At 62.8% G+C, this 13,432-nt stretch overlaps 1 protein-coding gene across 1 annotated transcript; it reads right to left on the reverse strand.

Annotated features, from left to right (window-relative positions):
• Positions 1-643: 643 nt before the first annotated feature.
• Positions 644-10,798, reverse strand: PACSIN1 (protein kinase C and casein kinase substrate in neurons 1). Its single transcript, XM_054648573.2, has 10 exons — positions 10,645-10,798; positions 5,201-5,312; positions 4,715-4,871; positions 4,354-4,589; positions 4,035-4,190; positions 3,539-3,714; positions 3,216-3,336; positions 3,009-3,133; positions 2,683-2,876; positions 644-2,342 (listed from the first exon to the last, which is right to left on the reverse strand). Exons 2-10 carry the CDS (start codon positions 5,261-5,263, stop codon positions 2,233-2,235), a joined length of 1,338 nt encoding a protein of 445 aa, XP_054504548.1. The 5' UTR covers positions 5,264-5,312; positions 10,645-10,798; the 3' UTR covers positions 644-2,232.
• Between the last annotated feature and the right edge of the window lie 2,634 nt (positions 10,799-13,432).

Genomic DNA, 13,432 nt, shown 5'->3' on the forward strand with positions numbered 1-13,432 from the left:
GATTTTTTCCTTAACAAATCCGCCGGTGCCAGCCACTGCCTTTGCTTTCTGTTCTTGCTCCGTGCTGCTCCCATAGCAGCAGATCCAGACAGCCCTGCTCCCATCCTGGCAGGAGGAATGGAGGGCAGCCAGGAGCAGGGGAGGGAGGAAAACTGCCTTGGCCTTTGGAAAAGGGAGTGGAAAAGCAAAAAAAAATTGTAGGGAAAAAAAAAAAAGGCAAACTGGTGTCTTGTGATTTGCTGGGTGCACCCTGACAGCAGCCGGTGAGGGGGCACTGTGAGGACGGGCTGGGGGTGCCAGTGGTGCCCCAAATCCTGTGTCCCCCCACCCTGGCAGGGTGAGGGAGGGCAGCAGGTGACATCCCCCTGCTTTCACAGGCTCAGGAGAGCGCTGGGTCAGGGCTGGTGCTTGAAGAGCCCCCAAACCTGCATCCCCTCGAGCCCTGCCAAGGGTGTCCCAAGGCTTTGTCCTGCAGTGGCACAGGAGTCCCCAAAGGCAGTGGCTGCTCCCCAACAATGCATCCCCATCCTGCTGCACCCCAACACCTTGGGGAGAGGGTGTCACTACCTGGGGGTCCACAACCACCTCAGCCACCCCCCTGGGGGTGGGACAGACGCACAGCAAAGGAGACCCCAGAGCCAAGGACGCTGACAGAGCTCGGTTATTTTCTCTTGCTGCTTTTTGTTGTTGTATCCACGGAAATACAATCACGAGAGATATATATATTATATATATACTTCTTAAATTACACAATCAATGTACAAAAACCGGGGTGCATTGCTGAGACAGGTGGTTGGTTGGGTCTTTTCTGACTTTGTGGGGTTTTTTTTTTCCAGTACCTGGCAGGGGCTGGATGGCTCCCGCCCACCGTGCCCAGCACACGGTGCTTCCCCTGCATCCACGAGAACACGGGATCCCTGGGGCCAAAAAATTCACGAACCAACGGAGGGGGCAGGAAAGGAGCAGGAGGAGCGTGCGGGAAGCCGATGGCATTGATGCTGCTAAGGGTGATGGTATGGAAAGAAATGAGAGATGATCTGTAGGGAAGAGCTGGGGATGGCAAACGCGCCCGAGGCAGGGGGTGGGTGGTGGCAGCAGCCACGGGAGCTGTGGGGTTGGGGACAGAGCCCAGGGGAGGAGGGGTAGAGCTCGGTGGGGACAAGCAAAGGGCAGAGCCTGTGGCCACTCCCTGCCTTGGCGTGTCTTGATTTCGGCCGTCTTGGCCAGGCAGCTGCTCTGCCTGGGCTGTGTCCTGAGCTCTCCTCCTGAGCTGCAGCTCCTGCAAGGCTGGATGATGCTCATCCCCCGTCCCTGCTCTGCTCCTGCCTCTCTTCACGAAGGGGAGGATGGGGACAGTCCCCAGCAGTGCCCAGTCCTCGCTATCCCAGGCTGGGCATGAAGGTGCTTCCAGCAGCACCGGGCCCTGGTGGGTCCTGCTCCGGACAGCGCTGGATTTTAGGGCCATCTCACCTGGATCTGGTGTGCGTTGGATACCTGCCCACCCGAAGGGCGATGCTGCTCCCTGCAGGCAGCACAGACTGGGCATCGGCTCGGGAGCCTCCGCCCGCTCCGGTGTGCTGAGAGCCCAGCAGGAGGAGGAGGAGGAGGAGGAGGAAGCTGAGGAGATGCCAGCAAGCTCCATGGCGGGGCTGGTCCCACCTCACCTGGGCATCTCGAGGATGGCCACGGGGCTGAAGGGGGCATTCACCCCCTTCCTCGGGGCGGGAGGATGAACTGGGGAGAACATGGAAACACCAAAAAAAAAAAAAAAACCAACGGAGTCAGACTCCATTCCCTCTTGGTTTTCTGGGATGAATTTGGTTGGTCCCAGGAGCTTCGGCGCCGTGCGTTTCAGAACAGTTCCAGCCAATCAGAAGGCGGCTCATGATTTCAGTATCTTTAAAAACCAACCAATCAGGAGCTCTCACTGGTTGGGCTTTAAGATCTTGAGGTATCGGCTTTTCGCTCAGAAAAAAAAAAAAATTCAACTAACGTAGACGAACGGACAACGTCATCTTTCGCTTCACGTTATCTTAGAAGAAAGCGACTATGCAAAATACTCTTCAGAGACAACTCTTAAAAAAATAAAAGCTTGGTCGGAAAATATGTCTGAATCTCTAAGGGTGAGGAGTGAAGGACCAGACGGCAGAATGGCTGGTTGGCTGGTGGAGAGATGGAGACAACGGAGGGTGGATTTATCTGCTGACGGTGACGAGGAGCACACCACAAGACTTAGATTGCCTCCACGTAGTTGGCGGGGTACAGCCCCAGCTGCCCGTTGTCCAAGCGCCCTTTGCACCACCCCTGCTCGTCTTCCTCACCGAGTTTGGTTAGTTCATCACCTGGAGAGGAAGGTGGAAGGGGAGAGCTCATTGCAGGTGCTGGAAATTCTCCCACCCCCTTTTTCTCCCTAGGATGGAGCTGCTGGGGGTTTGCAGGAATTATCCTGAGCACACCAGTTTGTAGGATAGAAAGGCAAAGGGTGACTCATGAGCCCTCACGTGCCCTGTCCCTTCCCATTGCTCCTGCCCCTTCTCTCTTTGGGCTCAGCTTCTGCCTTTCCCTTTCTGACTCCTCAACTCTTTGAAGGGCTGGGCCAACCCAGAAATTATTTGAGGGATTTCACATGCACAGCTCCAGCAGATGAGCCCCATCCTACCTGGCACTGGCAAGGGACCGTACCTGCTTTGAAGCTGAGCTCATCCTGCTCCTGCCCGTCGTAGTCGTACAGAGCCCGCACCCTCACGCCCTTCCCTGCCGACTCCTCGTCGAAGGGGTTGGCGCCACCGTTGGCCTCGCTGGTGTTGAAGGAGTTGCTGCCCTCGTCATCGGACCATTCGGCGCTGTAGGTCTGCCCGCGGTCGTGGCTGCTCACGCTGGGAGGAGAGGGAGGGGTGGCTGTCACCAAGGACATCCTGCACCCCCAAATGCTTGCACAGGCCGTGCCTCTCACAGGCTGTGCCTTTCATAGGCTGTGCCTCTCCTCTCCCCTTCACACCAGCCCTCACCTCCCGCGCTCGCCCGCCTGAGCTCCCGTGTCGCCCGCGCTGCTGGCGTTGGTCAGGGCCACCCCCTCGCCCTTCTTCTGCTTCTCCTTCCGCGTTATCGTGTGCGTCAGGTCTGGGTTCCACTCCTGCAAGCACAGAGTGACCAAGCCCTGAGTGCCCGGCTGCCCTGCAGAGCTGCCAGCACCCAGGCAGGGCGCCCAGCCTCACCTCAAACTGGGGCCAGTTCATGGGCATGCCGGGGCCGCTGGTGCTGCGGAACCACCGCAGGTCCTCCTGCGCGTCCGACATGCGGATGGTCTGCTCCAGCTCCCGGTACACGTTGGCGTAGCTGTGGGGAGAGATGTGTTTAGGGGGCTGTGGGTCAGGGTGGAGCCCTGGGGACGGCGTGGGACAGGGACAGGCCCAGGCTGTGTCACCTGGGGACAGGCTGTGGGTCCTCCAAGCCACCAGGGGGTGCCAGGTGCCCTCACAGCCTCCTGCCACTCTGGCACTTCTTGGTGACCATCATGGCCAGAATCTGCTGCCCCTACCTGCTGCTCTCGGCCAGGTTCAGGTGCCTCTTGATGTCCAGCAGCATCTCCTTGAGGAAGTTGAGCCTCTTCTCCTCGAACTGCTGGCACTGCTCGAAGACCTGTTCCATGCTCTCGATGTACTGCGGGGTGCACTTGTTCAGCTCGTCCAGCACCTTCTCGTACTTCTCCTGAGTCTGCAAAAACACAGGAGGGACCCTGGTAGTACCTCGAGCACCTCAGAGGCTGTTTCAGGGTGCTGAGAGGTCTGGTTTGGGAGTCACCAGAGCTGGGGAGCCCAAACTGAGCCAGGAGCCTCAGTGAGTGGAATCAGCCCCCAAAAATGGGGTAAATCCCTGCTCATATTCCCCTGAGCACTGCCTGCACGTCCTTATCCCCCAGGAGCACAGGGGTGGGAAAATGGGAACTGAAGGTGCAGAAAGGGATGTTGTGGCCATCTCCACTGGTTTCCCTTGCCCAATGCCCCATGTGTCCAGCACAGGGCAGTGCTTCACACCTTTTGCACATCTTGCTTGCACTTTTCCACTTTGTCCTGGAGCTTCTTCTGCTGCTCAGGAGTGTTGGACTGATCCGCCTTGCTGTTGGCTTCGCGGGTCATGGCCAGCTTCTCCTCCTTGCATGCCAGGTGATAGGCTTTCTTGGCTGTCTCCAGCTGTGGGGAGGACAGGGAAGGGACATCAGAGTAGGAGTCACAGCCCCCTGCCAACCCCTCTGCCTGTGGGGAGGTGCCACGTGTCTCTCCCAGCCTGGACTGGGGACACAGAGTTGGACTTGGGGACACAGGGTTTCCCCAGGACACTCTGTGCTTCTCTCACCTCCTTGAGCTTCTTGGCCCAGGGCTTCTGGGCTTTCCGGAAGCCATCCTCAGCCTCCTTGGCCTCCTTGAAGCCCCCCATGATCTGCTTGTGGTAGGCGTCCTTCTGCCAGTTCTTGACCTTCTCGAAGTCATCGTTCAGGAGGCTGTTCTTCACCTCCTGGTGCAGCTCGCTCACCTTGTCCGCCTCCGTCATGATCGCGGCCCAGGCCTTCTCCAGGCTGCCATACTGGGGACCTGGGGGCCGAGGGGACACCTGGGGGTCACCCCACTGCCCTCACCCCCTCCATTTCTGCCAGGTGAAGCTGTGATTGCACACCCAGGTGTTCTGGGGAAAGCCTCCCATGGGGAAGCTGTGGTACCTTTCTCGATGAGCTGCCTCCACCGCTTGGACCAGTCGGTGAGCTGCTGGGCGTAGGACTTCTCGATCTTGGCCCGCTCGTGCACGCAGTTCATGAGGTCGTTGCAGAGCCGGTGTCCATCGTCGATCCGCTTCACCGTGCGCTTGTAGTTCCCCACCTGGCATGGCCACGGGGACAGGCAGCTGTGGGGGCTGTGGCCACCCCGCCCGGCTCAGCCCCAGCTGCGCCGGGGTGGCTACAGGGGAAGCACCAGGCAATTTGGGGGTGCAGGGATGGAGCTTTGGGTTGGGGCTGCTCAAGCCCAACTCCCTCCAACCCCTCTGTCACTCAGGGACAGCCAAGATTGAGACCTTGGGCAGAGCCACCACAGCAGGGATGCTCTCAGGCAGAGGAGAGAGGGCAGCCCCCAGGCCAGGGGACACCGTGGGGTGCAGTGACAGTGGCAGTGGGGTCTGTGGGAGGAGAGGATGGCCGGGACTCACTCACCTCCCAGAAGCTGTCGGTTGTCTCCTCGGCGGCCGATGCCGACTCGTCATAGGAACCCGACATGGCTCCCGCAGGCGCTGGGGCTTTCCTGGGCAAACACCAGCCTCATGCACTGAGGGGACAGGAGAGGGGAGTCACAGGGGGTGCAGGGGACCCCCATTCCTCCTGCCAACAGCTCTGTGGGACAAGCATCTGGGTGCAGGGGACAGTGCCCACTCCAGCTCTGGACCTACAGGCTCCTTCAGTGCCCACCACCCACTTGGTGCCATCCAAACACCCTGGAGCCAGCGGTGCTGGGAGGGAATCACGGGGAGCAGCACAGTGGGAGCTCACTGGGCAGAGCCTGGCTCAGCACTGGGAGCTGCTGGGCGAGGGGCATGGCAGGGTCAGGGGATGCGCCGCCCAAGAAATTCTCGTCCTGCTATTCCACCCTAATCCGTCCTGATCTTCAGAAAAACGGCATCCCCGGAGCGCCACATGGCCCCGCTGCGTGGCTTAACTCTTTGTTGCTTTGCTGAGAGCTGGGAGGGGGCTGGTGGCTGGGGGTGGCATTGCACGGGGACAGAGCAGGGACTGTGGTGGCCATTTCCTAGGTGTCCTCCTCATCATCCCCATCCTGACCTGGATTTGGACAGTGTTTCCACAGGAAAGCACTGGGCCTATCCTGCATGGCATCTGCCACTGGGATGGGGACAAGATGGCCATGGAAAGCTCAAATTTCCTCCTGCTCTGTCCCTAAAAGGGCTGAGAGGGATGTGGCTGTGAACCTCACACACCATCCCTTCCTTGGGGAGGTGGAAAGGGCTGAGGAAGGCCTGTGCTCTGCCCCATGGTGGGGTGGGAGGGCAGGGCTGGGAGCACTGGTGAGTGCCCACATTCTCCAGCTGTGCACACAGCTGGCCCTGAGGTGTCCCCGGGCTGGGGCAGGGCATGGCCCCAGGAGGACAGGGACCTGAAACAGTTACTGGAGCACAGCACAGGGCTCACTGCGCTGGAAGTAACAGGGCCCGGCAGGGATTTAGTGATATAACCAGGGAGGCACCAATCCCCTCCACCCTCCCCAGACGGTTAAAAATAAACGCGTGACTGTCCCTCGCTCAGCCGCCGAGACGCAGATGGGTGGGGGACAGCAGTGTCCCCCCGCAGCTGGCAGCACGCAGCGCCCACGCCTGCCTGGCACCCACGGCACCGCCACTGCCACTGCCTGGCACCCACAGCGCTGCCACCACTCCTCCCAGCACCCACGGCACGGCCACTGTCCCTGCCTGGCACCCACAGGACCACTGTGCCTGGCATTCACAGCACCACCACTGCCACTGCCTGGCACCCAGAGCACCAACACTATTGCTGCCTGGCACCACAGCACTGCTACCACCGTCCCCACCCCAGCAGGCTGCCCCGGTGCACCTGCAGTGGTGACAGAGCACCTGTCAGGGATGCTGCAGGTGCTGTGTGCATCGTCCCCCATGAAAGCTGCAGGCACAGTGCGGTGCCCAGGGGTTGTGCCCTGGGTTTTGCTGCATGGCACGGCAAGGGCACCCTCAGGGTGACAGCCTCAGTGTGCCAAGGCTGGGATGGGGCCGGCAGGGAGGGAGCACACCCATGGCTGGGTGTACCCCAGGACCCACGGGCACAGTGCCAGCCCCTGCTGCCCCAACAAGCCACTCATGCCACGGGGCACTGCGGACGTGGCTGCTGCAGCTCCCTCTCCCAGCCTCTACCTGGTCCAAGCTGCAGCCTGGGGGTTATTTTTGGCTCTGCATCACTTCCCAGCCAACGCTGCTGCCTCGGCGCCACGCTCCCGCCACGCACCCCCACGCATGACCATCCTTGCACGTGTGTGTGCCCCACCGTGCCAGGCCGCCTCGGCCGCCTGTGCCACACATGCCAGCCCCCTGCCAGCCCCTGCCAGCCCCTGCCAGCCCCCAGCCCTGCCAGCACAGCCCATCACCTCGCATCAGGGCGGCCGGCGGTGATGCCTGGCGCCTGCAGAGCTGGCGGCTGAGCTGCGGCGTGGAGAGCTGCCAGCCCCAGCCAGGCGCTGCTGCCTGGGTACCCCGGGCCTGGGGGGCTCTGCTGCAGCCCCTCGCCTCCACGGGGCTGCCAGGGAGAAGCCACAGAGCGTTTGGCATCAAGTGACAGTGGAGTTTGTCCCAGCTCCTCTCCACGTGCCCTTGGGCTGCTGCTCCTGCAGAAGCGGCCCCGCTGCGTCTCTGCTGTCAGCACGCTCGGTGCTGGGCACTGACACAGCTCTCCTCACCCTCCAGGCAGCTCCTGCTGCCCTGATGCTGCTGCTGCAGGGGGGTCTCTGCCCTCTGTGGGGGCCGGGCCGTGGCTGTGGCCCTGCGCAGGCTGGAGGCTGCTGCAATGCAGAGGCTGGTGCTGCTGACACCGCGGGCACGGCATGGGCAGCTGCCCGCACCCCCATGGCAGAGCCCTGGCTGGCAGAGCCCTGTCCCCAGCGAGGTGGGACAGTCCAGTCCTGCTGTCCCCTGTCCCCAGGTTGCTCTCTCCAGGTGTGTTTGTTGTCCCAGACCCAGCATCTCTCCTCCAGCCAAGAAGCAGGGGATGGGGATGTCACACTCCTGCCCCTGGGCACCTTGGCTGAGCCTGGTGGGGACCAGGGGCAGGAGTGGCTGCAGAGCCTCTGGGGCAGGTTCCTCTGCTGCCAAGAGCCTCTGGCTAAGGCAGGATGGTGGCAGATGCACTGCAAGCAGAGGAGCAGAGCACAGGAGAGATGGCGTCCCCATACCTGTCCCCATACCTGTCCCCATGCAGGAGGTTCACACCAGGTGTGAGCCCCATTGCTGGGAGGGCAGTGGGTGAGTGACCCTTGCTGAGAGCATCCAGGGCAGGGGGGAAGTCACACTGGGAGCTGCACTGGTCTGTGGGAATCCAAGCAAGTGGGCTGGGCCTCGGGCTTTTGGCCACAGGAAAGGTAATTTTCTCTCCCTTAGCACAGGGCTGCTTGAGGGTCCATTTTGGGGTGCAGAGCCAATGCCACCGTGATGCACCACTGTGGCCACTTGTGGCAAAGATGAATGGGTTCAGCCAAGGATGTCCAGAGGAGCCTGGCAGCAGTATTTCCCATTGTGGGAGATGCTGGGGCTGCTGTGCTGCATCCACTGTAGGTACCAGTGCCCATGTGCTGCTCCCACTGCGGCCACACAAGGGGCTTGAGGTGGCCACACAAGGGGCTTGAGGTGGCTGTGCACGGGGAGGTGAAGAGGCCACATATGGGGGCTGAAGTGGCCACCTATGGGGGCTGAAGTGGCCAAGGCACAGCAGCAGGTCCCAGGGAAAATCCGTGACACCGACGTGCGTCGCAAGAGGCTTTGCAGCTGCAGGAGCTGTGCCTGGTTTCTGCTCAGTGTGACCCAGCTGAGTGGCTGCTGTGGGATTCCCACCCCAGGCTGGTCCGTGTGTCCCATGGGGCTGGGAAATGCTCCTGGGGCTGGCAGGGGTCAGAGCTCAGGGAGCCAGGGAGTCTGGAGGGGTTTGGCTGTGGCGTGGCTGAAGCGTGGCCCCCTCCAGAGCCCACAGGGACCCTGTGAGGAAAGGGTTAAGTGGGTGCTGCTGATTCACGCTGGCAGCTCCGCATCAGCAGCGCCCAGGGCTCAGGGCTGAGCAGCCTCAGCACCCATCCTGCCCCCTCGCCATCAAACCAAGGCCAGTGCCAGGCAGGTGGCGAGCCTGGGCCCTTCCAGGGTACTGTCTCCATGGGAGCAGGCTCGTGTAGGGTCCCTCCTGCATTCCCTGGCAAAACCCCTTTGGCTGCAACATGAGCAGGGCTGGAGCCCTTGGGCAAAGAGCCAAACCCAGAATGGTGGGTGAGTCCCCACGGGATTACAGCCAGAGCAGCACCATGGGGCTGCCCAGGACCCAGCAGGGCATGAGGTGGCTGCAGGGGCAGCAGGACCCTGGAGGGGGCACGTTGGTAATGCTGGGACACTCCTGGGAGCCACTTTTCCAAGGGATCCTGGGTGGAATGTGCCTATGGCAGCCTCCTTGCTTCCATCAGGGTCATCTGCATTGATGGGGGCATCTGAGGCCTGCTGGACACTGTGGGGTCAGGGCTTGTGGGCTCCCCCAAACCAGAGAGGAAGTTCAGTGGTCCAGGAGCAGCACCAGGAGCCTCGTGTCCTGTGCACAGACGGGGAGGCTGCCGGGGGCCAGGTGCTGCCAGGTTGCAGTAGCCAAGGGAGATGCATTTGCTCCAAGCCCTGGCAGGGATCAGCTCCACAGCTCATGTGAGCTCTGCAGAGAGCTCCCCCTTCCCCCTGAGCTCCCCAAACCTCCCTGCTCAGGGCACCCATTAATCTTCTGGGGATTTTAGGTGCCTTGTGCAAAAAATTTTGGGAAGCTTGCTTGGCATTTGCAGATAACGCAAGAGTCTCTCCAGGGGAGCCTGCAGCCCAGCTCAGGGACAGAGGATGTGCCGGGAATGCGGATGGGGAGCGTGGATGGGGATCCCTGGAGGGGCAGCAGCAGCAGGACTGCCAACACCCTGCATGTGCTCAGGCCTGGGCAAGGGAGAGGGGCTCAGCCTCAGCTGGGGGCTGCTCTGGCTGCCCAGCTCCGCAGCTCTGCCTCATCCTGCCCTGGTAAACAAGGCTGCTCGGACAGTGAGCGGGGATTTGTGCAGTCCCGGGAGCCGGGTTTAGGCAGAAATCCAAAGATGAGGTTTGCAATTAAAGCCAGAAGTGGCAAACGGGGATGGTGGAGGATACGGCGGTGCCGTCCCCGGTGCCATCCCCCCGCAGCAGGGAGGGGACACGGAGCGTCACGCGCTGCCACGGGGGTCCCGTCCCCTGAGCCTCGGGGGGATGGACCCAGCGCTGGTGGTGACAGGAGGCAAATGGGGCTGCTGGGAGCAGGGGAGCTGGAGGGACAGCGGAATTTCAGCTGTCTGTGGTGGGGAAGCAGACCTGGAGCCAGAGGGGATGGGAAAGTGGGGAGATGGGGGGAGAGAAGCTGGGGTGACACGGCTGAAAGGAGGGGGGTCAGTGATGGGGTAAGGTGTTTATTTGGGCAGGGGGACAGCGGTGACAGGGACAGCACAAGTTCACCCCATTATTTGCAGATGGGGAAACTGAGGCACAAGCCCAGGAGTGCGGCAGCATTGCAGAAGGGGCGTCCCTCTCCCCAGCACCCCACTGGACACACGGAGGGGGTGAAGGTCATATACCCCCCCCAACCTCCCTGGCTTGCAGAAGGGATCAGGGGACGTTGTGTGCTGTCGGGGGGCGCAAAGCCATGCCTTACTGCCCGGTCCTTGCACAGCAAGCCCCCCACCGTCCCCCCATCCCGGCAAGGGACCCGGGCATCCCTCACCCCATCCCGGCAAGGGACCCCGGCATCCCGCACCCATCCCCGCAAGGGACCGGGCGTCCCTCACCTCGTCGCCGCAGTGGACCCGGCTGTCCCCGCGGGGCCGCGCTCACCTGCCGGGGGCCGGGGGGGCCGGGGGCCCGAGGCCGGGGCCGGGGCTCCGCTCGCTCCGCTCCGCTCGCTCCGCTCCCGCCGGGCAGCGGCGGCGCGCACGGCCGCGGGCACGCGCCTGCCCGAGCCGCCCGTTGCCATGGCAACCGGGATGGAGCCGCTGCTGCGAAAATCATCCGGGGGGGGGGGGGCGCGGAGGGGGGGAATGGACCCCCCCCATCCCCGCGTCCGCGCCCACCCCGAGGTTCCGCACTGCCGCCAGCCCCCGCAGGACCCCCCGGCCCCAGACCCCCGCCCAGGGCACCCACCGGGGCCGCCCCTCTGCGGGGACCGCGGCCCGGGACACAGCCTGCGGGGTGGGTGCTACGGCAGAGCGGTGGCGGGGTCGGCCTCGGGCTCCGTTAGGGCCTAACTGGACTCGCTCCCCCCGGGCCATGAGGCGGGGGGGTCTTTGGGGACCCCCTCGGGGTTCCTGGTCCTGCTGCCGCGGGGGTCGTTGTCCCTCCTGCACGGGACGGGACAGGCCATGCCCTCCCTCCGCTGCTGCCCCGGCCTCTCTGTCACCCCCGCGGATGCAGGGGGGTTTTGGGGCTGAGCCACAGCTTTTGCAGGAACAAACACCCCAAAACGCCTTCGGAGAGGCAGCCGGTGCCGCCTCCTTGCCAAATGTGCCAGCTGGGAACAGGCTGGCAAGAGAATCAGGAACAGTCTTTTCCCCCCAGCAGGGCTGGGGATGGGCGTGAGAGTGCCGCACACCCCAAGGCTTCTTGGAGGGGAGCAAGGCAGCTCCCCCTCACTGCCATCTGCCCATCTGCCTCCTCCCAAGCCCCAGGGCTCATGCTCGGGGTCACCAGGCTTGTGACAGGATGGGATTCCCGGGGGCAGAGGGGGCTGGAAGCGTCGGGAGGCAGGCAGGATGCGGGTGGGGGTGATGACAGGCTCCCCGACACTGCGCCTGCATCCCCCCGCTCGCGGGGGATGTCAGGGAAATTAAAAAGCCAGCAGGAGACGAGAGCGTCCAGGCGAGTAACCGAAGCCGCTGCAGAAGCCGCAGTAATGAGGCTGCCGGGGCCGCTGCCGCCGGGATCGGGTTGCCCAGAGAATGCGACCCGGTCCCGGGGGGCTCTGCCGGCCTCCGACGCCGGCTCAGCTTTCCCCCGACAAGCGCCAGGACTGCCTAATGAAGCTCGGTGGGGCTCTCCAGCCCGCCTGCCTTCCGGCAGCTCCGTGCCACCCGAGCCAGCGCAGCTCATGGCCAACACAATGTCCCCAGGAAGGTTTCACCCCCTGAGAGCCCGGGGGTTTAATGTCGCCAGTCCCAAGCAGGATGGGATGATGGTGGTTCCTTTAGGAACAGGGGATCTTTGCCTGCTGGTGTTTCAGGGTGAGGAACCAGAGGGTGCTGAATATCTGCTCATGGTCCTTTCAAGCAGAGAGTTGGCAGCTCTCAGCACAGGGTCACCACTGGGATGTCCCAGCTGCCACCTGCCCTGACAGCATCCCTGCTGCAGAGGGGAAAATGTCCTTGGCATTAAATATTAGGTGACAAACGCTCTCCAGCATGGTGGCAGGGGGACCTCAATGACTTGGGGGGGCTCCCCAGTGCAAAGAGCCATTGCCACCAACTCTGTGGTCTGTGCAGGTGGCACCAACTCAGGTCTCCTTCCCTGCAGCTTGGGCTGTTCCACGCAGGGAGCAGGTGGGAGCTCTGCCTCCTCAGTTCCTTCACCAAAAACTCGGTCACGACAAACTTTTCCCCGGCTCTCACCATCCCACCATTTACTGTTTGCAGTGGTAAGTCACTTCTCCTCCTGTAAATGAGTTTCCTTGTGGGAAGCAGCAGACGGTATTGGCAGGAAATAAGCCCTGATTTATGGGGCCACTTGCCTCTCTGGAATTACAGCTCCGTGAGCACAAACGAGGAGAAGTCAGAGCACATGAGCCCACACCGTGATCCCGGCGAGCCAGAGCAGGCAGGAATGAGGAGATGCCACCAGGGATCAGCCGCCTGCCCATCAGCCAGGCAGGAGTGCCGGCCCTCGCACGAACGGGGGGGTCTGAGCACAGCCAGCTCCCGTCTGCCTCCCCAGCAAGGAGGGGAAATGCATTCCCTAAATCCCGGCAGAGCCCCGAGCTATGGGGCTCAGCTGTTTCTGGGAGAGCCCAAGGGCGGTCCAGGGAAGGCTGGTGTGGCTGGGGGCAGAGGGCATCGAGGATCCCGAGCCCATTCCTGCCCTCCAGTGCCTCTGCCCAGGGCAGGGCAGAGCGGCAGCTGCGGTTTGGGGGCCGGATGGGGCCAGTGCCCCACGCTCGCCCCATGCCCGGGCTGCGTCGCCGCTGCGGATGTGCCGCCGGTCCCAGGAGCCCTCCGGGGAGCTGGGAGAATGCAAGCGCTACTTTGCATCTCTAATTAGCCGCGGAGGATAATTGGCGGCTCTGCGGCAGACAGGCAGCCATTGTGGAGGGCCCCGCGCGGGGCAGGTGCTCCCAGAAACCCAAATCCCACCGAAACAATTCCCTTCTTGTCTGCCTGCGACCGGCCGGGGCATCCTCCCAGCCCTTCCGGGGAAGGGGCTGGGGCAGGGACATAAAGGCTCCATTTTTTCCTGGGAAGCAGCGTGGGGCTGGCTGCAGGCAGCTGCCTGAGGAGCCCGCACATTCCCCCCGGGGCACGGCGCTGCTGGGGCTCGCTGCCCCCGGCCCCGCCTGCTGTGCCACGCCGGGGACAGACGGACACTGCCTTGGCCGCCCCCGCAAGCTGCGGGCTGGATGCGGCCTCTCCTCCTCCTC

The sequence above is a fragment of the Agelaius phoeniceus genome, chromosome 25 (genome assembly GCF_051311805.1).
Source record: "Agelaius phoeniceus isolate bAgePho1 chromosome 25, bAgePho1.hap1, whole genome shotgun sequence".
NCBI classification, from domain to species: domain Eukaryota; kingdom Metazoa; phylum Chordata; class Aves; order Passeriformes; family Icteridae; genus Agelaius; species Agelaius phoeniceus.

Coding starts and splice junctions, on each gene's coding strand:
- PACSIN1 (XM_054648573.2), bottom strand. CDS start 5,263: ATGTCGGGTTCCTATGACGAGTCGGCATCGGCCGCCGAGGAGACAACC. Junction 3,715..4,034: donor GCAAGCAAGATGTGCAAAAG/GTGTGAAGCACT, acceptor GTGTTTTTGCAG/ACTCAGGAGAAGTACGAGAA. Junction 3,134..3,215: donor TGAACTGGCCCCAGTTTGAG/GTGAGGCTGGGC, acceptor CTGTGCTTGCAG/GAGTGGAACCCAGACCTGAC.